The sequence below is a fragment of the Poeciliopsis prolifica genome, unplaced genomic scaffold (genome assembly GCF_027474105.1).
Source record: "Poeciliopsis prolifica strain line A6 unplaced genomic scaffold, Auburn_PproV2 SCAFFOLD099, whole genome shotgun sequence".
NCBI lineage: Eukaryota > Metazoa > Chordata > Actinopteri > Cyprinodontiformes > Poeciliidae > Poeciliopsis > Poeciliopsis prolifica.
Window position 1 is genome coordinate 522,543 of NW_026562474.1, and position 26,925 is coordinate 549,467.

The following is a 26,925-nucleotide window of genomic DNA, read 5'->3' on the forward strand; positions in this document are numbered from 1 at the left end:
AAGGAGCTGAACGGAGGAGCTGAACTGTGAAGCAACTCTGAGGAGACGCTTCGTCTCAAAGCCACCCAGGCTTTTTGAACAGCAGAATGGTTGCCATGGAGACTAAAGTAGTTCTCAAAGATGTATGAAAGAATTAAAGCAACACTCCAGTTATGTTTTTGATGAGGGAATAAGATTATAACATGATGTAAAGCTAAAGTAAGTTAATTTTACGTGTTACTGCTGCTTTAAGACTGGGTTGGGGGTTCACCTTCCAGCAGGACAAAGACTCTGGACATAAATATGTTCCACTTTTTATTGGTCTGTAGTATAAAATTTCCCAAAAATGCACTAAGGTTTGTCTGTAACACATCCAAATCAACTTTATTGTACCGAATCTGGCTACAATCAGACCAGAAGACATTTTGAGGCAATTTGGAATATGTTTTCAACGTATGCCGATATTCTACACACACAACATTTTGTAATAGAACTGCCATCTTGTGAACAGAATTGATCCCAATGATTTCAATTTTTTTCTAATGGGAATGCAGAATGCCTACATTTGTATGTGCTACATTCAGACTAATACTCTTTGTAAGTCAGCGTCTCTTTAGCAGTAAACATACTAACATACTTTTAACTGTAAATAAATTCAGGCGGTTAGTCATTTGGAATATGTAAATAATGACACATTTACAGACACTACATATTGTTCATAAAAACAAAGCTCATATCTACATCAAAAATTAGCTTTAGCATAAAGGATCTTGTAAGCAAATCAGCTACATTTGTTTATCTGACGCATACTGACAGTGAGTCAACTAAATTCTTCCTCGTCATACAGCCATCTGAATTTCTTCATGATCATATTATGTGCTTTTATATTAGGTACTGGTTTCCTTTGACATAGTTAACGATGTCATTTGGATTCTGATTTCTGAGAGCATCCTGCAGTGGATAAACACTCCCAGATAGTTCAAATCATGAAAAGAGGCAGCTGAATGTCACAGCCAGTTGAGGGGATAAAGAAACGAGTTTGTCTGATGAGCACTGCAGGGTTTTTTGTTGGAGGGATTTGATTAGGCAATGAATAAAAGAGCAGCACTGGGTGAGTCACTCGTTTTCTATCAGTCATATTATACCACTCAGTCAGGAACTGTTCATGTCTTTCAACCTGGCGCAGCACTCAGGGCTGTTTGTGTAGCAGGTAGTTACATTTACTCAGTTAGTTACTTGAGTAACTTTTAGAGAAATACATTTACTTTTAGGAGTAGATGCACTGCATTGTAGTTTTTACTTTTACTTGAGTAATATTATTATTAAATATCACAACTTTACCCATCCAGTTCACTGCAGGGTCTGTAATTGATGAATCGAAATGAATCATATTTTAATCAAAAATCATACATATACAGAATAAACATTTTCAGTGGAAACACCCTTTGTTCTGCTAAATGATTGGATAAATGGACATTTATAACATTCTTCATTATTTGTGTTGGGGGGGAAAGCGGGGTTAAATTTGGGTTAATAACTGCTGTGTGCTTTGACTTTAATTTGATAAATAGTTCTACACCAATTGAGCTCATTTGTCAGATTAAAAGTTCCCTTTGAAAATAACAACCTTGAAGCAGGTATTAAACATACATTTCATTAAGCCTGCATTTCTGTTTATGGACATACTGTTTTATTTGTCTCATGTAATATGATCATTTTAAATGTGATGTTTAAGCACAACAGCAAACATGATTATTTTTAATCTGTTATTTAGGACATTCAACCATCAGATTGGAGTAAAGTGTTGTTCTACTCATTCCAGTGTTTCAGGATCTAATGATCATTCATGAAACTTCGTCTTGCAGCAATATGGACATTAGCATTGGGGATGTCTGTGCTGCTGCCACGTTTTGCATTGAGATGCTTTGTTAGGCTTTAAAAGTGTCACTGATGAGCTAATTTCTTATGCCACAACTTGAACACAATAATAGTGTTTTCCAGCCTCCCCTCAGATCGTTTTGAAGCAATAACTAAGTTGACCAAGAGAAGCTGACTTGTCATCCATTGCCATTGTTAGCAGATGTTGCTTGTGGGTTGGATTTACAGATGTACAAGAAACATGTAGCAAGAAGTCTGGCTCCGGACTTTATTTGGGGAAAAAAAAAATATTATCATTATTTTTTAATTAAAAACAATATGATTAAGTGTGATAAAAATCTATGTAATTTATCAATCAAAAGTAATGTGTCAAACTACCAGCTCTAGTTTTAGCCAAATTTTACCAAATTTTACCAAATAGAGACACATTTACAGTTTATATTGAAGTGAATCCTCTTGTTTGGTTTAATGTTATCTTATATCTGCTGACCCTTTTAAGAGGCCAAGAAGGTTAAGTAAGTATCATACATTGTCATTGGAAGTACTTTCCCAAGTTCTAACTTAGGCTCTGGTGTTCCTATGGCGATGCTCAGAGTTTGTACCACATACTGTCTGGAATTATAGCCCTGCAGTTTAAAGTCTGGTTTTATTAGAGCCTCACTTACACTACTGAATGGTTCCTCCCCTCACATCATCGATATGCACAATATTTTAATTGCAAAAGTAGAATGCAATTATCTACAATGTTTTAAATGCCATGTTTTGTGTTCTGCATACCAATGAGTTCGTTCACCATTTGAATTGACCCTAGATGCCTTTTGTAACCTCACCTGATGTACATTTTTAGTAGCTGAGATGATAAATCTCACATAAATTATGTATGAAATTGTGATGATGAATAAGAAAGAAAATATATGAAAAATGTATCATAATTAATATTGCTATTGTGTATTCATACACAAATCAGAAAAGCCATCTCTTGTTTGCGCTAAATAGTCTGAGAGTGTTAGAAACATTTCCACAGCCATACAATGAGTTGGTCCCTGTTCACATTACTCCACAAGCAGACATGCAAACATTTCCATCAATACAAACCATTCCATGCACCATTTGTCTGCCACCAATGTCCAGATTGAGCATGAAGTCCCTGTCAAAGTGATGATTTCTTCCTGCTAAATCTATCTGCTCATGTTTTTGAATATTTAATACATTTATCTTTATGCTATTTAAAAGCTGTCAGTAGAGCAGGACAATTTGTGCAGACATGTTCCAGTTTTTTACCCCAGGCAATCTTTCTGAAACCTAAAACTAGTTTCAAACAGAAACTTGATAGTCACTGCTCACTATTTGCGTGGAAGTGCAAAAATGACCAAAACTGATCAATCTACAAACTTTCATCAACAACTCAAAAGGTTACTGTAGTTGTATCTGTTTTTACAAAACATCAAGTCAGCAGCATGAACAGATCTGCTGCTGGTGACGAAGCCGACGTTTTGGCATCACAATGCATCCTCCCACTGTTAAAAACTTGGAGTTTCCATTTTTGCACAGGCAGGAAGATGAACATCTACTGAGTGGAAGTTTCAGAATTAATTAGCAGCTCAAGGTTTGTGTGGTGTCAGAACACCAGAGAGAAACTGAGATGAGCCAAAAAGATGATGCTTGATGTCTCATCCATCTCTGGGATGTTTCAAATTAAACTACGGTTTAATTTGCAGCAATGCACCTCTGAATAAAGTCAAAGTCTATACAGAACTAAAAGTATTCATTCCTATATTTCTTTTTGTTTATCTGTTTTTTCATTCCATCCATTTTAGGAACTGTATGCTTCAGACTAATAAAAAGTGGAGCTGAGTGAAGTTTGCCCCCCATCTTCTTCAAATTAGACACAAAAAAAAAACGTTTGTGCAGCAAAATGTTTTGTTTGTGCTGCTATCATTCTAAAGATCTTCAGAAAAATGTTTCTAGAGGTCATCAAAGATCAATGAACATTTATAAACAGTTTGTGCTAGTTTATGCACTGATTTGAAGTCGTAAAAATAAGTAATGATGATGAAGGTCCATCATGAAATGGAGCTGGAAATAGCACATGTTAGCACATGTTTTGCTCTCCTCCTACTTTTTGTATTCCAACAGTACAGTTTACCTAATAGCGCCCTGTGGTGATCAGAAACAAAAATGCAGCTCACTGAGTGTGTTTTGGGAAGTGTACCAGTTCATTCTAAATAAGACTTAGTTCCAAGAGAATTTCATCACCGTTAAAATTAAATTATCCATGTTCATAGGCTAGCACTTAACAATTTCAAATGAAATTCACAAATCCAGCATGAACTCATGTTCAATGACCTTTGATGACCTCTAGAAATGTTTTTCTTAAAATGTTTAGAATGATAGCAGCACAAACGAAACTTTTTGCTGCACAAACATTTAACACCAATCTTGTCTTTGTTTGAGGTTGGGGGGCAACTTCACCCAGGTGGAGCACCTTTATGTTCAGGGTCATTGTCCTTCTGAAAGGTCAGCTACCATCAGTCTTAAAGCGATTGTAAAATAAATTTTTTATAGCTTTGGATTATGTTATGTCATTTCCTCATGAAAAACATATCATAATCTCCCTGGCAACCATTCAGCTGTTCAAAATGCCGGGGTGGATCTAGTCATGTTTTTGTTTTTGCTCTTCTTCTAAATTACAGTTTTAAGGCTTCTGAATTTTCCCCTCACACAGCAGTCCTGACCCATGACTCCTACATTCAGCTCCTTCAGACTAGCCTGCAGCTATCAGCAAACACAGGCTCATCTGCCAGGCTCATTGCACAAGCCACTTCTCATGCTGGTAAAAATATTCTTCAAGGATTAATAGAGGAGCCACTGAGTGGCGACATCCTTCAGACAGAGTTTCAGAAAGAGCAGGCATTTCTCAAAGAGACAGAGGCCCAATTCCAAGGCATTAAATTACAAGACAAATTTTCTTTTAAGTTGTATTTGATATTTCCAGACAAGTTACTGTATTATGCAAGAAAAAGACACCACATGTCTGGTAAACACTATAAATAAAAATGTTTTGATTTTTTATTGTCCTGTATGTGAGTCAGAAAAGATCCTGACTTCATCAAAACTTTCTTTGTTCTAAGTGACATCAAGTTAGTCCTCAAACTTCTCCACAGAAAGTCTGTGTCTTATCATCCCAAACAACCTTTGACAAATCTGTCTTGTACAATTTCTTGTCCGGTCTTGATGTTTAGGCTTGTGAATCTTATCGGTCAAGCTTTATTAGAGTGGACACTGTATGCTGTACTACCAGACAGTTTGGGTCAGTTTCAATTATAGTGGCACATGGGTTGACGCTGACTTATAGACCATTTAATGTTAATTGGAAATTTTCCTCAAGTCTCTTTGCAGTGAGTTGGCACATTTTCTTCTTCAGGCATATTTTATTTGCAACAATGTTAACTAATGTACTCCAGTGTTCCTTCAGTCTTTAAAGCAATATGCAATTTAAAATTATGTTTGTTTGTTTTTTTTTACCTATTTTGCACATTTTACTGTACACATGATTCTTTGTATTGTCACTCTTTGTCTCTGTGACACTGTAAGCTCAGTGCCCTTTCTGCCTGCAGCCTTGTCATGGTGATGTTCTGTTGACCAGATGTTAGGTGATGTCTTGATCTCATGAAGTCAAAATGTGAGCAACATGATGAGGAGGACTGTTTGAATAGCAATTCTGACTGAAACAGGAAATCTATTAGCCAATTCATTGGTTGAATTCCTGTTATGATTTATTTATTTTTTTGTTAAGTTCCTTGTTAGGAAACTGTAAGTTGTGCAAAAAGTGCTGAGACACTGAATAATTGGATTGTGAATTGCAGTGCGGTAGTCAAGAGCTGCTAACTCAAGGAGACTGAGATAAGACCAAGACTTCTAGGGCTTAGATAAAGTCATAAGCACCCCACACAGCAACGCAATAAAATGATGAAAAGTGCCTCTGAAACTGATCTGAAAATCTATATTTCTTTAAAAACACCTGGATATGAAACACTTTGAGCTAAATAAATGTAACCATCTCAGCATGCAGCTTACTGTGGGGAGTTGTATGCAGTTGAGATCAGCTAACGGTGATGTAACTTAATATCAGCTACTTTATGTGTCATTATTGTTTATCATAAGGAAATGTTAAACTTAGGAACAAGTTGTCACTACATGACCTGTTCCCTCAGTCTCTCAACGTTAACGCTGCATTCACTTATTTCCCTTGATGGACAATATTTAGACTTAAAACCAGTAACAGATATTATAGAAAATAAATGGATAATTAGTTAATACTGATTACAAGACTGACTTGGGAATATCAGCTAATTATACTTAGAATTTATTAAAACACATTATTATTTATTCAAAACAGGAAGTGGAACTGTTAGACATTTTGTTTTCAACGTTAGTCGTCTCAGGAGTTTTTTTTTTTCTATTATTTTTCTGTTTGTTTCTCTGATTGTTCCTCTGCAGTGTCTGTTCAGTTGCTACTTTTTTATATCTTTGCTTTGCTTATTAAATGGTCAGAAACAGAGAACAGCATTTCCACGATCATTTATGAAGCTTCTGTCTCTACATCCGTCAACATGTTAACTATATTAAATGTTAATATAGTTAACATTTAATATAGTGTTAACTATATTGATCACCTAACATCTGATCAACAGAACATCATTTTGTGCACCAAGATATGTAGCAGAAAGCTGTCATGAAATGGAAACTAGGGCCCTAAAACATAGAATATGTACTCTACATATTGTATGTTTTCATAATGTTAGCAAAGGTGGTTAATGCCCTCAAAATGTCAGATGCTGTCAACATGGACTGACTTTATGAAGAGTTTTGTGTTTGCAGAGATGAAATAGAAAGTGTCAGACAGGATATTACAAAATCCACATGTGAAAAGCAGATGGCAGATTTCCAAAACATTAGGAAGGTCAACATTATAAACTTGTAGAGCATTTTTTTCATTTTTCTTCAGGGTGCCAGGCTTAAATTTTTTTTTTTTTTTTTTTTTTTTTTTTTTTTTTTTTTTATGGAGCCTTATATACCTAATAACTACAAAAAAGCCATCAAAAAGAAACTATAGATCTCAGTGAACTTTGACCTTTCACTTTAAAGACTTTTGTGGCTGTGTTAAAAGGCAAATGCATGAATAAATCCTCTGAAGAAAAACAGTGGATTGAAGCATATTCCAGATAATTTGATATGGCCTTTATTATATTTATGTCATTATTAACAACTTAAATTTAGACAAACACACTGAACTAGGTGGTTGATGTGTTTTGCCCTCAGTACAGATTATTTACAACACACAATGTGATTTTCTCAATTTGTGAAAGCAAGAAAATGTGGATTCTTAAATTTTACTTCTAAAAATTACATCAAGCCATCTTACAAACACATCTTTGACTTTAATGAGAACATATGCCATCATGGTTTAAAGAAGAAATTATTCTCCAAGCGCCTGATTTGTGGTCACCATGACAGCATGTGTGATGCTAATAAGGCTGGTGTCCTGCAGAGTTTCCTCAAAGGGCATTGTGTCAGTGACAGCCCACTTAGTCAGAGATCAAAACTGACAAGAAGGAAGTTGGAAAAAGTACGTTGGAGGAAGAAATAGCACAAAAACATATCACTTGCCTTATTTCTAGGAGCTACACGGAGAATGATGGTGAAATCTTGTTATACAGAGAAGACTGTCACTTGGCCATGGATTATACATCAAAAATATGTCCAGTAAGAGTAGCACACAACATTTTGACATTTGAATTCCAAAAGTCATAATAACATGTTTTTACTGCCGATTAGTTGGGTTCGTCTACCTCGTCTGCGGTGTTCATAGAACAGAATCAAAGAACTGCTTTGATTTAGAACACATGCAATGTGCATAAAACTACCAGAGTTAATCCAGATGTATTCTGTCAAGGATTTAAGCAGAGGAGACATGATTAGGGGGAAAGGAAGGCAAGCCGTAAAATAAGAGATTATTGCTCAATTTTTCCAAATATTTCTCAATGTTTCACAATAAAAAGAAAAAATTAACACATTCATTTAATAAATTTGTTAACATATATTTATGTCCTGCGACAAACTGGTGACCTGTCAAGGATGACCCCGCCTCTCGCTGGAGATAGACCAGCACCTCCTGACCCCATTGGGGACAAGGGTGTTAGAAAATGGATGGATGGATGGATGGATGGATGGATGGATGGATGGATGGATGGATGGATGGATGGATGGATGGATGGATGGATGGATGGATGGATGGATGGATGGATGGATGGATGGATGGATGGATGGATGGATGGATGGATGGATGGATGGATGGATGGATGGATGGATGGATGGATGGATGGATGGATGATGTATGTATGTATGTGTATGTATATGTATGTATGTATTATGTATGTATGTATGTATGTATGTCTATGCTGTTTTTTGGTTAGAAATGATGAAAAGCTACCTGGTTTTACATTTTTTTAGAAAACAATTCCATTTGCTGTTTGATTCATTTTCATTTCTCTTACTTCTATTGCCACACATGTGCAATTTTATCTAAATGTATTAATTAAATTAATGTCTTTTGTGGAACAAAAATGAATGACTGAGGACTATTGTTCATGCCTACCGTCAGTTGTGTAGTCAAAGTTTTACAATAACATATGTCTTTTCTTACCAAATTGCTGTATGTATATAGCAGCTTCTATCATCTCTGAAGTCATAAATATTTCTGATAGAATTGTAACTCAACCTCATGCTCTAGGGCAGGGGTCACCAACACATTGCCCGCGGGCACCTGGTCGCCCGCGGAGCTACTTCTAAAAATAGCCATTATCATTAGGGAGCACTACCAAAAAATAATTTAATTAAATGTTTTTACATTGAAGTAATGACGTTTGTTTAGATTTAGAGTTCAAAGGAAGGAAATGATAAAAACGTTCAAAATAAATTGCTTTACGTATAAAACTCTTTCCTGCTGCTAAAGTTCAGAACTACGCGCAAGCGCCTGCAGAAAACTATCGGAGAGCAGCAGCGCCGTGAAGAAAAAATAAATAAATGGTGCCAAAACATTATTCGCAGCGCACATCTGTCTGAGTCTCTGAGGGTGAGCACCCAAAGCCTAAATCTTTTTTGTTCAATTTACTTTTATTTATTAGGCTGCTTGATGCTTTTTCTATAAGGCAAAAATTAATCACAAGAGTTTGAACCTCCCACAGTTCTAAGCTCATAAACCTGATCGTCGGTTTATGAGTTTCTTTGATGTTTCCTGAACTAGAGAGCTGATGGGTCACCTGACGGCTGATACCTGTTGCTAAGACTGTGGGTTAAACAATTTAATCTGGCCAAAGTAGAAATAAAGCAAACAGCTTCACCTTCTCGTTCTCTGGACGTCTGACACCATCTGAACCTGGGAATCAACACCTGAACCTGGGAATCAACACCAACCACATGGGGAGGCTTCGCTTCCATGTCTTTATTATTTTGCATAGTTTGGAAAAAAAGTTCCGCTGCTCTTGTGGTTTTAGGTTTGTGCTGATTTTTGTGCATTGGAGAGGTGCTTGTGCTCTTGCAGGTCAGGTGCAGTGATAGTTTTGTGTCGGACCTTTATTTTTTCAACATCTGCTGGGGTCAGCCAGCGGGTGACCCGTCAGCTGTTCGGTTCGCAAAACCACAAAAAAAAGCTAATAAACCTGCGACCCACCAGAACCGCGCAGACTGTCAGAAGCTCAGGCTGATCTTAGAACAACGGGAGGTTCAAACCCAACTCGTTCATTTTTAGCTTACAGAAAAACGTAAAGCCGTGAAATAAACAAAAGAAAACTGACCAATAAGACTTAGGCTTTGGTGTTCTCCACCTCAACCCTCATACTGACACAGCTGTGTGTATGATATCTTTTGACACAAAATATATTGTATTTTCCACAATTTTGCTAATAGAACAGATGGTTAGATAATAAAACAATAACTATTCTTTTATTTTTTTATTTAAAGGAAAATTTCAAGGTACTCAGTGCTGTACAGCTGCAGGTGTTATTGCAACAATCCATCAGTTTGCTTTTGTATATTTCAGCCATGGTAAATTATTACTGATAACTATTGTGAGTAGTCCTGACATTAAATATGATCAGGCAGCATTATCATACATATATACTTATAAAGACTGTATCAAACAAGTAGCCCTTCATGTTGCTCTGGACCCGTGAAGTAGCTCCCAGTCTCAGAAAGGTTGGTGACCCCTGCTCTAGGGCTTTTCGTTTTCCGTGCTATCAGCTGTTTTGTCTCTCATCAACACATTTTCACTTAACTCATAAAATAAAGGGGCAAGAATGAGACGTACGTTTCCTCTGTCTAATTAATGGTTACATTTGTGTTAGTTGCAAGTAGGGCAGAAAGAATCATCAGAGTGTTTTTATGTTGTTTTTCTCTGAGAAGTTGAATGGAATATATGTTGCTCAGTGTCATACAGTGTAGAAAAAACTAATTAATAAAAAAAATAGTAAGATGTCACTGTATTAATGTTGTTATATTTCTGAATGACAACACAAGTTTTAAGTTTCTGCCATTAGTTAAACTGCATTTACGAACAACCGAAACACACAACTGACAAACTTCTAAAAATGCTTCTACAGTTTACAAAAATAATACATATTATCTATAAAGTATCTTAACAATATTCAGTATTCAATTATGTAATCTTTTATTTTAAAAAACGGTTTTCTCCTCTATTAACTTGTAATTAGGAAACAGAAAATAACGAAGGGGATTTTTATTTGCTTCTCTCAGCAGTTTAGTGGAATGACAGCAGAGTGCCCCTAGTGGTGGATGTGGTACTACCGCTGAATCCCAGAAAAGGCTTACGAGCCAATTGCTGCTGTGCAGGTTTCTTAAGTAAAACAAAAGAAACATTTGTGCTACATGAAAAATAAGTTTTTAACAATTTTCTTGTTGTATTGAAATTTTTTATATGAATTAATATCTGTTCTAAACTTTTTTTAATGTTATGAAATCATCCAAAGTTTTAGAATATCCCAGGACAGCACTGGAGAAAAAATAATCATCCTTCTACTTATCACATTTGCACTCACAGAATCAAGGAAATCAGAGAAGGTTGAGGAAATCTGAAATTGATCTGCAGGATTTCTGATGACTTGTTTTCTCTCTGTTGTGTTTCCAGTACTGCAAGCGTCCCCCCACGTCTCGCCAGGGAAGTGTGTGTGAGTCCAGCTTTGTCCCCGGCCTGCAGCCCAGCGGCTCCAGAGGCGCAGCCAGACATCACCGGTAAACCATTTAGCTGCTCCCACATTCTGAATCAGATGTGACTCTTCTCCACGCTTCAGGAGGGAATATAGATTACATACTTTTTTTTTTTTTTTTACCAACATTGAGGAACTTCTGAGTCTTCTCTTGTTATCAGCACGGACTCAGTGAAGAGGGGAAATTGAATTACCCACATTACAGTGCCAGCAAGGCTAATTGCTGATTTTCAGAAGGATGGTGGTAATTATAATTAAAGCTATAAACACTTTAACAAGCATATCTATAGCAGTCATGAGTGCAGTGGAAATGGAACAGAGACGAAACAAGAGCCGGCCAGTGCAGACATGTAAGAGCTCAGAAACCTTTTCTCACACTGCTGGCTGGGCTTTGGCATGGCAACACACACAAATACGCACACATGCACACACACACACACAGAAATGACATCCTCTATCAAAGCAAGGTTTCTGTTAGAGTGCACAAGAACAAACCAAATAAAACATTGTCTCCCAGTTTGACATTCAGTGATTCTGAGAAAATGCAACTTGGTAACTTTTTATAAAAAACTGAACATGCTGAGTGGTTTTTCAGCATAATCCAGGTTTGTGCTCCACATTAGTTCTTAGCAGTTAGTAGAAATATAAAAAGCAAATGAGAAAGGTAGACTCGATGTGTTTGACTTCAGAAAGACACTGATAGCAAAATACAAAAATACTTTGTATTTTTTTAAGTATGATGTTGCGGTGCAGTTAGCATTCCACCTAAAGTGGATGCTTCCTTTATCAATCACTGTTTTTGATAGGAACTAACATCAATTTTTGTTCTCTCAGACATAGTTACAAAACTTTAACAGCTCTTCTTAAAAATAGGCAAAATCTACTTTTTTTAGCTTTAGCTCCCCCACTCAGCTCCTTCAGACTAGTGGGAGCAGGAATTAGCAAACACCTGATATAACCACATGAAATGGATTACTTCTCAGTTCGACACTCCTAACAGCATCATGTAGAAGCATTGTTGTGAAGACATGCTGAAAGTGGGTCTGCCAGGAAGAGTAGGGGCTTCTTAAAGAGACAGATACACAATTTCAAGACATCAGATACTGCTATGATGCCAAATGATATGTCTTTCATTGCATTCAAACTAATACCAAATTAGCAATCCTCCTATTTCTGCCTGTCGCTGTCCAGCAGTGTTTAAAGTTTCTATATTTTCGAACAATACAGACCCACTCAACAACTTAGAATATTACTGGATGCTTCATTTATTAAATCTGACTGCGTCTACAAAATTCCATCAGTCCATTCAGCATAATTGCTAAACTCCTACAAGATCTGTTCTCTAATTCCTCTTAAAATCACTCTCTCTTTCAGAAGGGTAGCGTTAATTGCTACATTATTTATTTGGGAATGTTTTGTTTTGCTCTTTTAAAAATAAACTTAAATTATAAAAAAATCACATCCTGAGCATTCACATCAGCTTGTGCAATGACTTGGACACTTTGCTTGAAAACATGCTTTGAAACAGAAAAGGTCTCATTTATAGGCAGAAATGGGAAAGAAAACTCTGTCAGCCATGTTAAGTGCTTGACTGTAAGTTTCTGTTGTTGTGGCTGACAAGTTCGTTCTTACATACAGATCTGCCAGTCAAACCAGCAGACCTAAATATGAGCCAAGTTCTGAAGTGGAGTTACGTGCAACAATTAAACCCAGTTTTAACAAAGATGATTTTTTTGTTTTAACGCTTATAAAATGTATTGCATTATGTATTTTGAAGTTGTAACTGGTTTATATAACTGCAACCAATACAGTTTTATTTTCTCAAAAGAGGTGTTTTGATCTGCAGTTCATAGTGAATGAATCCTGACAAGTTTTTTTATGAAAACTTTACAGCTGCTGAAATATTTTGCAGTTGAAACAGACAAAGCTTGAATTATTTTTGTTGGAATCTGGTCTCGGCACATTTTAGAAAAATCTGATGTTTTGGAGTACTTGCAACTTTGTGACAACAACCGCTACTCACCAGCTAATAATAATGCTTTACAAAAATTTGATTTGATTTGATTTACATAAATATGTCAATTAAGAAAAAAACAAGCATGTTTTTCAATTAGAAAAACATGCAAATTCTAGGATGAGGTGATTCTTCAGCTGAATCAAAATAGATGTATTTTGCAAAACCGCAACAAAAACACTTTTTTCACAACCTACGATTGATATGAACAACAACTGGCTGTTACTACTGACAAAAACCACAAAGAAGACAGGAAGTGGAAGAAGAGGATTTTTTTAGGGGGTGGGGGAACCATTTCAAACAGTTAATAAATATTTGTGTGACATTCTAATGTGTTGAATGTTAGACTGCTGACTAAGCTGCAAAGTAAAATTTCCCCAAAATACCGTACATGTAGACGCTCCCAAGTACATGGAGCTTGTTGCTCCAACACCTGAATGAGATGCATCAATCTCCTCTGATAGACTGATCGATGATTGTGAAGCTGGAGGTCGGTTTAGTGTATTTGTTTCTTGTTAAATTAATCCAAACTCAACCTCAAGATGACCAGGTAATGATGATTGTAGAGGTGCAGCTGCAGAGGGAAAGGCTGACCTGGAAGAAATAAGAAAGCTCCAGGATGTTAGCCACCCTTCTTCTACTCCTCCTGATCATCATTCAAAGCAATACACTGGCCTTACTCTGACATCTTGACAGATACATCCTGTCCTGGTGTGAACCTGAAGAAAAAAAAAAAAAAAAACTATTCTCTAGATTTCTTTTGTTGCTCAGCAACTGGTACCAACCTGTACACTCTCAACATTTTTCTAAATGAAGCAGACTAATACTGAAAGGAACAAACAAAATATTAGTTCATTTATTAGGATTTTCTAAGATAAGCAAATGAATAAAACTCAATGAACTCAGTGAAATTTGAGAAATGTCTGTTGAGTTGAAAATATAAAAGTCAGAAATGCCATTTTCTCATCAACTGGTTTAAACTTCTACAAGAAAACTGAAAATCACAGAATGACTTGATCATTAAATATTATGCTGGCCTTTGGCCTGGCAAAGCCCAGCAAAAGCCCATAATACTAATCAGTTGCAACACGGTGAAGCTCAAATGTAATCTGATATTACATCAAGAATATCAGACTTAGAGACTCAATGGAGAAAAATGACCAAAATAACAGCTTCAACAAATTAACAATTATCTACTGTTCACCATCATTTAAGAAAATGTTCTATTTAATTCAGTCAGTCAGGAAGAAATCTGATTTAATTTGGTATTTTCAGCTGAGTTGATTTTTTTTCACACTCCTTAGAATAAATTACTTTCCAGCTGTTTGTCGTGAGTGCCAGATTTGTTTCCAGGGCAACGGCGCTGGTTGCTTTTCTACATATTTTAAGGTCAAACTCCACCATTCTCCAAAGAGTCACACTCATTCCATTTATTTCTCTGTCATGAACCGAATTATTGCATTAAAAAAATGTTTTTAATTGTCGAGTTTTAATGATATTTTATTTTCCTTACAGAAGCGGCTCCTTGTCCCACAGCCCTGAGCAGAGAACCCGCTCGGCTCACTGGTCAACTTCTCGCAGAACGCCTCCTATAGCCAGAGGACGGCTAAACCCAATCGGAGGATCCAAGTTTTCAGGCCCTGCCTATGAACACCTTCAGGAAGTAGACCCATCTGAAAAGGAAACAGAAGCACAAAAAAGGTGAGAGCTGACCAGCTGCGCTGTCTACTTTGTCATCTCTCACCACCTTTCAAACACGTTTCAGTTCACTCAGTTTTAGAAATATTTTTATGTGTATTATTTTTCACTACTGTTAAATTTCTGGAGTAGCACAAAATGACTGCAGGCCTAGTCAGAAATATATCTGTATATGTGGGCTGATTTAGAAGTAAGAGCAGCTTTTAAAGCGGAGACATTTTTAGGTTCTATTCACACCTCCTTCTCCCAGTCTTTATGTTTCTCTGTGCCGTTTCCTCTCGACGCTGACTCAGTCGAATGAAAACCATTAAACAAAAAATACAGACCTGTCATGCACAAAGCTTTGGATCTCATTTCAAGCATAAATATTTTTAAAGTCAATCCTTTAGAAATTATTATTTTTTAACTTAAAGAAAGAGTTTGAATTTTTAGCACCTTATGCTCATCCTTTTGCTTTTCTCCGTTCTCCTGAGCCTGGGTGGAAACAGGCTGGCTTCTCGTTGCTGTCTTCATGTAGTGTGGCAATGTGGCTGAAAGGAAACTCTCTGACACCTGACTACTTCTCTTCCAATTGGGCTTTCTTGCTACACCTACCTTAAATAACAGATCAGCCTACTGTTTAGCAACAGTAATTAAATCACTATTCACATAAACCTGGTTAGCAAGCACAAAGAACCTGTGTGGAAACAACTCCTCAAGAAAGCCTGTAGAATTCATGTATGTATCTAGAAACAAAGTGATCCTGGATAAAAACCTTAGAGCCTGAAAAAGACCTGATGCCACAGAGTACAGACTCTTCCCACGTCCGGTGATCTTTCTATGGATTACTGGACTTGTGAGAGTGAGTTTTCACATGAGATGTGCTGGATAGTCCATCACCATGAAGAAAATCTGGCCAGTAGTAAACTCATAGCTGCTCGAACAACATCACTGTTTCACCCTCAAAATTTTCTGTATTTCTGAGCTCCTATCATAAGAAGGTACACTGCTTTTTTAGCGAGTAAAATATTTATATTTGCATTTTTCCTTAGGGATGTGTTTTCCTTCGCCACCATGTCTTCCTTAAATGGATTATGACATTCCTGTCAAATTGCTGCATAGTTCTGACTAAAGCAAGCAGAGCCCCGGTCAATCTTGATCACACTGTCAGAGTCATAGTCATTGAAGTCACTGGTGGTCTGCGAGGCCCCAATAAATATAGCATGTTGTAATTGCTGCAAATGTCATCTGACCCGATTTTCTGACACATCAGATGACAAAACCCGTCTGGTGCGCATCAACCTTAGGCAGGCAAAAAGAAAAATAAGCCAAGAGAATATTTGTTTGCAAATCATTGGAAATAAAAGTAACTTTTTGATACTGAAGGTTTAACTACAGACAAGCTCTCCAATCCATAACATAACTTAAAGTGGGATAGTTTGGTTAAGAGTCATTGGTGCAGGACTTTCCATTGAGATATTTGTCCAAACTTCCTCCAGAAACTGGATTTTATTATTGGATGTTATTTGATAATTACAATGCTGAAAATGTGTGGTTAGAAAGACTGAACAGTATAATGCTGTACATCATAACCCTAAACAAAAATGACACTCATTTGTTGTCGACGAAAGCTTTATGGTTCAATTTTTGTTGAAAATGTTATGTAAACAGGTTCTAGTTTTCTGTAAAAAAAGCCATATCTTACTGACACAGAAAAAATCCAGGCTCTGCATTCAGATCAAAAAGTCTTTAAAAGTAAGACTTGTTTGCCAAATGAAATGGAATAGCCTAGAGAAATCCATCAGTTTTGTTTTTTTTTTGTTTGTTTTTTTCATCCAGCAACAACTGACAGCAGTGATGAGACTTATTTCTTTCAGACTGAGATAAACGAAACAACCTCTTGGTCTCTGAGCCATTTGTGTTGGGACCACCTGCAGAGAAAAGATGGGCTCATCCCCTTCCCTTCTGGCAGCCTGCCTGCCTGCTTTCCCCTCGGATCACTAGCTAGTCTGTGCAGCTCTATTTTTCTCTGTTTAGACACAACTCTGAAAAAAAGTTGAGATTCTGCCACAGAAAGTCAAGTGAAACTTTCTTTTTCAGTGCCGCAACTATTTTTGTTTGTAGCACAAATTTAATTTGCTAAATGTACCACCGTGAAATGGGACACACCTTTAAGGAACACAATGTCAACGTATCATATAAACAATGATCTGTTATTTGTCTTTGTAAAAAATGAAATGCAATAATATCAAATTTAGTATGCCTTATTGGCTTTTAATACATTTTCATTGTGACCATAAAATGCTCTGCAGTAGAATAAAATGACATTACATAATTTTAAAAAGTATCTAATTAACTACAGGCTTTTCATAATTGCATTTTTATTAAAAAAAGACTACATTTTATTAAATATTAAAGACTATGATGCTAAACCTTTCAATCCCAATGAATTGAAAGATTTATTGTTGTGATTTGACTCAGTCAATAAATAGATGGATGGTTTTTCTTTCAGAGTTTAGTTTATCCAGCCATATATATGGGTACAAACCCAAAGTCTAAAGATGCCAAATTCTTCATACTGTTTTTTAAATCATTCAATTATGACTAGGAAGTGTCTCGAAACAATTCTTGATCTCTTAAAGAAATACTTTTTTTCAATAGCTTCTTTCTCTTCGTTTATTTTGTCCAGCTAACACACAACTGTGTACTAGTGTTATCGCTTGGTTCAGACAAAAATGATTGGATTTTTTTGTTTTTTCCTGCCTACGTGTCAAGGTAAATCAAAGTGAAAATGAGTCAGAAGCCAATTTATTGTATTTCTGTTTTGTAAATGTGGAAACAGAAATCTTAAAAGATCAAAAAAAGACTTAGCAAACAGTAGGATTGTTGGACATCAGGGCTAAGCCCCGTTTCTTGGTGTTACACTTTCTCTTAATAGAATAGTAGCAGAAGACATCATACTAGATCTTACGGTTAATCTCCTAAATATTTTCAAATGAGAAATACACAATTATGTTTCAAATTGTATAAACAAAATAGCTGGAGATACTAGAGATTATTGATTTGGTGTTGAGAAATCGCACAGAAGAAACATTCGAGAACAATTCAAATACATTCATATTTTTTTTTGCTCTCTTTGTTGGATGTGATACACACAGGCCTGTTGCCATAACAACTATCAACAATGTATGACTCTAATGTATCAGGATTCAGCATCAAAGAACACGCAAACTTTTTCCACACAATGACAGGAACATTCAGTCCATTACAGTTTTATGTTTTCAGGCTTTATGTTTGAATTGCATTATTAATAAGTGATGGTCTGAACACAGCGGTGGCTGATATTTTAAACACCGACTCTACTGATGATTAGTAAGAGAGTTGGTATCGTTTGTTTTAAGCAAACCTAAACAACAAATTCTGCTGCACATCTACATGTCAAAGTTGTAAAAGTCAAGCTAGCATATCTGACCTACATCCGTCTCTCTTATTTATTTATTTATTTATTTTATTTTTTTATGAAAACCTTTTTCTGACCTTTGAAATGTGACACCTGTTGGCCTTTTTATCTAATTGTTGTGGTGTTGACAATTAGTAGCAAAACACTGTGACCATTTTTGTTTTACACTTTCATGGTGCACTATGTTGACAACTTGACAGCTAAAACTAATGATAGTCATCATCAGCATGATCTTGCTCATGTGGTGTCACATTGCAGTGTGTTTGTTGACAGGAAAACTGTCAGTCAAAGGACTTTACATGAAGAATATTGTTTAAACCTAAATTTATGGTCAATGCTTACTTCAAGGTTCTGTTTCAGAGAGGATGCCTTGACCTGTTATCTGTGTTTAGGCACATGAGGAAAAACATTCCAGATACAAAAACACACACCCAATTCATACATCATCTATTCATATAGTCTGTGCGAATAGATGCATGCACTTGTGCTTACAGGGTCACTAACCCACACACTCTGGATCCATGGCCCACCATCCACTCATTCATTGTCTCAAAGACAGGATTTGTCAGAACGGCAGATGGACGGACAGACGGCCAAATCCCTTTACTGTACCATTGTTACATGGGTTGCCATGGAGGCATCTGACCACGACTGCGTGGAAACAGAGAAACATAGAGATCCAGAAATAGCAGGGAGGAGAAAATCCAAAAATACAGAAACATTCAAAGAAGGGCGTAACAGAGGACTGTGCAGATAGTTAATGACAGTTAGAAAATGGGCTTAGAAATTTAAAAATGATGGTGGTCTCTTTTTATCCCTGATTTAGAAGCCTGGCGTTATCTCAGCAAAATGGCTGACAGGGAGACAGAAAATTGTTACGACTATTTTAAAATAAATCCTCAGCCCAACTGGCCAATGAAGAAGTTGGGTGCCTCTTTACACGCTTGTTTTTTTCTTCTTTCAAATAAGGAATAGTTTTTCTCTACTTAAGTCTGCCACATAGAGGGACTAGTTGAAGAGAAATTTGAACTGTCTCATCACATGTCCTCATTAAACACGACAACAAACGTCTGAACAACCAGACAACACTTTGCACAGATCTCTGTTGAAATAGTTCAACTGAACAGAACCGATTTCTGTTCTCTCACACATTCCAAAATAATCTTTAGGGCAACAGATGAATGAAACTGTCTGTTGACACTTCTACCTGTAAAGAACTCCGGTTTAAGGTAAAAGCCCGACCACTTATTGTTTCCTCATTTGGACACAATCTCCATGTTTTTTTTTTGTTTTGTTTTGTTTTGTTCTTTTTTTTTTTTGCTCCAGTTGCTCCAGCGTTGCCCTGCGGGTCTATATTTGAACTGCTCTTCACAGATTGTTGCAATCTGATTATGTTTCAACACATCAAAAAAGAGATTTGTCTGTGAATGTTATCTTGGGAATTAGCACCCTCACATCATCCTCTCTTATCGCTTGCAGGATTCTCTCTGCAGGGTCCCCCAAATCTCCACTCTGCTTTTTTAGCAGCTTTTTTTATGTCGGATGGAGGGGGAAAAAACACACAGCAGAGATAAAACAAGGAAGTGATTTCCCCAAAGTCTAAAAAATGTACCTTTAGACAACAGTGTTATTTTTAAACCAAAGATGGAAAAAGGAGAATTTGTGATGAGGATGAGAATTTGAAAGGGCTACGGAGTGGACATTGTTGTTTTTGGGGAGTGTTATAAATGATTAGACAAAGACAAGAGTCTCTCCTGCAGATTAACACTGGATTTAGACACGGATAACACAGCAGGAAGCGGTTGGTCTTAGAAAGAGATTACGCCAGGAGTCAGTGCAGCCAGATGAGTGCCGAGATACAGAGATGAAAAGTTTGTGGCAGCAGAGATTTGGGTTGAAAAAAGAAAATCTTTGGAAAGTCAGTTGGGCCCTAACCCTAATCCTAACCCTGATAAAGGCTGAGCTGGATGAATGGGTCAAACTTCACAGGACCCTGAAGGAGACACTGCATTCGTTAATACTATCTTACAAATCACAGTAACTTGTTTAATTATCTGAAGATAACAAAGCTGGCTCTGCGGGGATAAAGTGGTCATTTAAGGGGTTATCTTTGTTCAGCCAGCAGCTCCACCACCAGATGGCATCATTTATTAAACTTGTCACGTTTATCTGGTGCAAGAAAACATGGCTTGGTCTTGTAACGACACCTGGAGCTGTTTGGGCCAAAATGTCCAAACAGCTAGAGTAAATCTAGCTACATTTCCAAATTGCACAATATTTGCACAATTTGACATTTCAAAATAAATTTGCTTAATGGAAATATGGCAATTTCAAAAAAACGTGTTTTGACGCTGTGTTGAAGGGGTTCTTTGACCGTATTGACATTGGTTTACTTCAAAGTTAACTCCTGCTAAGTGAACTAATGCAAGCATTAGTTCACTTAAATATTCACATTAAGGAATGGATTTACATATTACTGTGGATATGATAAAAACTAGCTTAATAAACCTATAAATAAACTGGATAAATTTAGATCAAAAATAAATAAACACCCATCTCTCCTGCAGGGCAACATGACAACAGGGGCAAACAATTTAACAATAATACCACAGAAGAAGAAATGAGGAGGAAGGGCTCCCAATCTTAAAGTCACACGATTATAACAATGACAGAGTTTTCAAAGGTGTTACAGTCAGGTAAAGGAACAACCCGAATGACAAAAAAAAATACATTTGTTTAATTATATCAAAAGAGAAATAAAACCTGCTTACATCAATTCTTATCATAGAAATGTTTCACGATAAATATATGTACACATGATAGCTCACATAGCAGAGACTTAAAACAGCTCAAATGTGAGAAAGTAAAAATATTAAGACTTTTGAGACAATACCAAACACGATGGTGGGCAGGTTTGCCGCCAGCGGTCAAAGTGTGAACAATACATCCAGAAAAGTCTGATTAAAAACCTTCTGACCTTCTTGCAGCCACACAGTCTCTAAACCCGACTCACAGAGCATTTTAAAGCAACTCTTGACCTGAAGTTACCCGGCTCCTCACAAATCAACACACAATGCTGTCCTTGGAGGAGGCTCAGCGCCTCAGCTCCACTCTCTTAAAACTTGTTAAAATCAATAATGAGAAGAACTCTGTTGCCTCCTCCTTGTCTTTGTGAGAATTTCTGAAGGTTTGTGTGTGTGTGCGTCGGGGGGGGGGGGGGGGGGGGGGGGGGGGGGGGGGGGGGGGTGTGTGTATGTGTGTGTGTGGGGGGGGAGTGTAAACTCAGATATAAAGAGATGAAAGAAAGATGTCAGACTCATTTTCTTCTCCTTCTACATCCTCGGTTTTAGCCTGTAAGATGGCTGAGGGCGGAGAGCTGTATTCTCCGGTCGACGTGGGAGTTTGAAAAGGCGATTGAGTTGAAAACACAGCAGAGACTCTGTGAAGGGTGGAAGTTTTCTCCAGATGAATAACCTTTTCTCTCTCTCTGTCTTGTCTCTTTCAGGGTCCACTCCCAGGAGGAGAGCCTGGGCTGCGACACCAAACAAGATGCCTTTGTACATATGCAAACTCCCGTTTCCATGGACACACAGTCGTCGGCGCTGCCTTGGTGCGGCGGCGCGCAGGTGCTCTCCGCTCCGCAGAGCAGCCGCAGCCTGAGGAGGCCCGGCCGCCGCCGCCACAGCCTGTCCCCGTCTCCGCCTCCGTTTCGCTCCTGCTCCATACCCATCATTCCTTCCGTTCAGGGTCACCATGACAACGAGGTGTCCTGTATGCAAACCAGCCCGGAAACCATCGAGATGTCAACAACCTGCGAGGAGGAGAGGAGGGACCGGGCGGCGCGCGCCCGGCCCTCCTCGTCCTCGTCCTTGTCCGTCGGGCGGCGGCAGGAGGCGGCGGCTCTGCTTCTGGGGGAGGCGCAGGAGCAGCTCAGAGCACTGGCTCTCGCCCACAGGGAGCAGGAAGAGGCCGGGAGCGGCTCAGCAGCAGCCACGCCGGCGGAGCCTCGAGAAACTGTTTGTTTCCTGAACCTTAGCGGCGGAAGCGCAGCGGGACTCGGCTGCGGCGGACCAACGCAGACCCAGCTGCTATCGCACAGAGACCCGGTCCAATGAGAACGCTCCGTTTCCGGGACACGCCCCTTTTTTGTTTTTGGTTTGATACTGTTGGCAGACCTGGTGTTCTGTATCTTGTAAGATGTGAATGGAAAATGTCAACTTGAAAAAAAAAAAAAAACATCACGGAAAATCCTATTAATATGCATACTGTATGGATACAAGTGTACAAACACTCAGAGTGGCCAACTTTCCACTGACTGACCATATGGACAAGAGAAAACAATACCTTCAAGCTTTCATCAACAAAACACTTCTACTTAGACGAAAAGAAACCAAATAGTCTGTCAAACCATGATGTTTTTAACTGTAAAAAGAATATATAAATATATACATAAATATATATGAAAATAAATATATGGAATTTAAAAGGAGACCGAGTACAAAGTTGAAGAACACAGGAATGATATTTTGGTTCAGTCTTTATTTCTCCACCCTTTGTTTTGTATCTAGTCACACATTTGGTAACAAACAGCTTCGTTGTTGTTACGCCGCACGTCCAGGATCCAAGAATCTCCTCTATGATCTCTTCCCCTCTGCCTTTTAAAAAAAACTGTGACCCAGCCAAGAATTACACTACTGCCCTCTGTGGTTTCCAACATTTTTCAGGATTTACGGCACAAGAGAAAAACACAAAGGGAAAAGGGGAGCTAAGTCAACTTCCTGAGGGGGGAGGATTACAACTAACGTTTCTTTTCTCTGTTTTTGTTACAAAGGATATTTTCACACAGAGGCGCACACACACCCACTTATTTGTGAATCATTTACTTTGTTGGCTGGGTGTTTCACAATGAAAAGAACTGAAGGTGAAACGGACAGATCACAGGAGTTAATCTGATATTTTTTTAGTTTGTTGTCCATTTTTAGTTACTAATGAACAATGCTGCTTTTCTGGGGTGATGGGGAATGAACCATGTCGTTTTGGTATTGAAACAAGAAATAAATGTCTCTATGTTGTATCCTAATGTATGAATTGGAAGCATTTGTATTTCTGTAAGAAGTCACAGCCCAATGTTTCTGGTGTCAAAAAAAATGGTTGCAGTTCTGGTAAAGATTTTTCAAAATATTAGTTGGTTGGTTGATTGATTGTGACGAATCTCCACAACAGTGATGGATTCAATATCTCCAGTTAAACTAATCATATTTTTCAACCGCAGTTCAGAGAAAAACAACACAACTCTTACTACAAATTTAAGGTTTTTCCATTTTGTCATCTTAGGACCAAAACTTTCAAAACATTTAGTTGGTATTATTTAGGTATTATTAATGAGTCCAATACTATGATGTGAAAGAAACTGATGATACTAACATTTACTTCACATTTTCAGTGCAACATTTTTACACTTAAAAACCAACAACTATTATACTCAACTAAGTGTAGATACTACATTCATTTTCTGACATGATGTCATTAAAATGTCAGATTTAACTGATTATACATCTCCCAAAAAGTTCCCTTTTATCTCATCAATGAACAGAAAATTTGCCAATAAGTGCTGAATAATGTTCCTAGTAATAAGATGTTGTTGCCTTGGAAGTATCGCAGTGATTTCCACCCAGTTTTTCCTTATTGTACAATCATAAACAATGAGGGTTCTCCATGCGTCCCTTGTTCTCTTTAAAGAAATCAGAAAAGCCTTAATTAAAATGGGTTTGTTACCCTATCCAGATGGACTGATGATGTCAGTGATCTTGTTTCCGTCAATGATTTTATTTGTATTTTGTGGTATCTCATTAGAACAGGTTGATGGCAATGGTACATTCAAAATAACTAAAAGTTTTATGCTGGGTTGAGGTTAAATTCTGACATAGTACATGTCTTACCAGAGGCACAGACCGCAGTCCAAACCTTCAGCTTCCCGGGGGAGAACTCTCCATTTTTCTGAGATGTGTGATACATGCTAGTTTCCAACTTCTCCATCTTGTTTATTGCAGCCATGTGTAACATCAGCATTTGATGAAATTACTCTTTGTGTCGCCAAATCAGTAGGTGGAAACACCTCTAATTCGCTTTTTCTATTTATTACTTTTTATTGGGTCTTTTTTTTTTCATTTGAAAATTTCGGTCAAAATGGCCATTGGATGGAGAAACAGCTGGTGATTTTGTTCATCATTCCTTTAAATGGCATCATGTCGTGTTGCGTCCAAAGATCTTTCAGCATATGTTGTGTTTTAAGACAGTTTCCCTTTCAGAGATTTCTCAAAGCCTTATCAGGCAGCAAGGCTTTGGTGTGGTTAATGAAACTCAACTTGTTTTTGAAATCTAAGCATCTGGTTTATCACATAGCTGGTTTGGATGACCTGTTTTCACTTGATAACTTAAATCATAATTTGAAAAACAATTTTAGTATTTTCTCAGGGCACCATGTTGTGGAATTGTTTTTGAAATATTTAAATGTAGCAAAGAAGCAAAAACATACAATCATGTTTACACAGAACCATATGGGAAAGTAACACATAAGTAAGAGCCAAAACAAATCTATGTTTGGTTCTGACTTTAAAATCTCTCAAGTTAATATCTAAGCTTAAAAAAATTCAAGTATTTCTTTCTACCAACAGGCCCAATTCAATATCAACATGTTGAGCCACTCACCACAAAACTCCAGGAATGGTACATGATTCACTCGCAGAGCCATCCACGCTGGGCTTCGTTCAGGCTCCACAGTGGAAAAGCTGCTTCTCTAGAGTAAAGTTTGTAATGAAGGCTTACACTGCAGAGTCAAGGTGTTACAACCGGTTAAACCTGGGCTTCTCTTCAACCAATTAAACCTAGGGATCCGTTAGTACCAAAAGGTGCCACCGATTCCTTGAGTTTGTTCCCTGCTGGAGTCTGAAGGCAAAGTTCTCCGTGGCTCATTAATTCTTGGCTGACTAGTCGGACTGGCTGTGTCTCCTGAGGCGCAGAGGTTTAATCAGGGTGAAAACAACTAACGTGGTTCCTCATCAGTTCAGCTCATTAGCTGTGTTTGAAGGGTTTTATTAATTTTTGCAAAGCTCATTCGACTGGGGAGATGAGCTTTGTGCTTTTCAGTCAATTCAACAAAATGGGACTCAGATGTCTGTTTTAAACTGCTGGCTTTTTAAAAATCCTCTCTTGTAAACAAAACTGATTCATGCTACTCTTCTCCTTCATGTCATCAGATTACCAATTCTTAAAGCTGCAGTATATAACTTTTACTAAATGTTTTCCCCTATTTGATAAAACTGTCACCATGTTGTGTGATAACCAGTGAAAAGATCCAGCTGCTTTGGATGCTATCCACAGAAATACATCGCTTGGTCAGAAACAACCAGTCAGAGTAAGGGGGAGGGACTTAGTGCTGCCCATCACCACATGTATGCTGTATGCTGCTCACACCCTGACACTTGCTCTCTGCTACACTATAGTTGGCTCAACATGAAGAAGAATACTTTTGCAAAGCATTGTGTAAACAAATTAGCATTTTACAACAATTAAAAATGACAAAACTTTGGATCAGGACACACTATTCAATACACAACAATGTCTGTCTGACCCTTCGTCTGCATTTTTTCCCCAAATATTTGCTTTTGCTTTTTGAATCATGCTTTTTTTTATCTATTTGCTGAAGTTTAGCATTGCTACGAACCAAATGTTGCCCAATTATCGATGCTTCTGATGGTGACTTACTCTGTGTAGGCTGATGTCACGTACTGTACAACAACAGTACATTACCGTGACCTTTTGAAAAGACTTGATAAAAGTTTTTTCAATAAAAGACTACTCTTTATCCTCTACTTGGTTTTTCATTTACAGAATGCTCTTAAGAAAAACTGAGGCTGAAAACTCCTCAAATATGAGAATGAGTCATGTCCCGTTGAGAGGCAGACATTTATTGTCACCATGTCATGACAAAAGTTGTTACAAAATCTTGAGAGATAAAACTATTACTATGGTCACGTAGGAACATCAGCACAGTATGTCTTTGGGTATCAGTAATCATACTAGAGTGGAGGAAAAAGCTCATTTCCAGCAGATGTTTCTTCCTTCCGTTAAGCATTTCTAAGAAACATGTTTGATGTGTGAGCTGTCGAACGTTCCCCACTTGCTAAATTCAAGCCTGCTGGTTTAACATGTGAGAAACAGTGGAAGAGGGAATGAAGATGTGAATTTGATTAGGAAAACAGATTGGTCTCCTTTTTTAGTCACAAATTTAGAGAGCATATCCGCCTTTCTTTATGTTATCAATTTTTTTATGGTGCAATGAGTTGTGAGGGGAGTGTGTGTGTGTTTGTATGTGTGCAAATGGGAATGTTTACACCTTGTTCCAAATTATAATGCGAGTGATATTTTCTCAGATTTTCCTAAATGGTCGATGCAAATGATGGTCAGTATAATTTCCAAGTCAGGAACTATTACAGTATTACAGTATCAAATATTACTGAACAAAGCTCCCCAAGAGAACAGTATTGCTTTCAAAAATAAAAAACTCAAAATGCACTGTTCCAAATAATTATGCACAGCAGATTTTCTAAACATTTATGGATTGTAAAGAACTG

General features: G+C 37.5%; 1 protein-coding gene across 1 annotated transcript in view; it reads left to right on the forward strand.

The window, feature by feature from the left end:
* Positions 1-26,092, forward strand: part of LOC129353944 (pro-neuregulin-3, membrane-bound isoform) — a 388,725-nt gene extending 362,633 nt beyond the window's left edge. Inside the window, exons 7-9 of the mRNA XM_055023390.1 lie at positions 11,063-11,166; positions 14,671-14,856; positions 21,798-26,092. Of these exons, the coding sequence (XP_054879365.1) occupies positions 11,063-11,166; positions 14,671-14,856; positions 21,798-22,407 (900 nt within the window). The 3' untranslated portion in view covers positions 22,408-26,092. The remainder of the gene's footprint in view (positions 1-11,062; positions 11,167-14,670; positions 14,857-21,797) is intronic.
* The last annotated feature ends 833 nt before the right edge of the window (positions 26,093-26,925 follow it).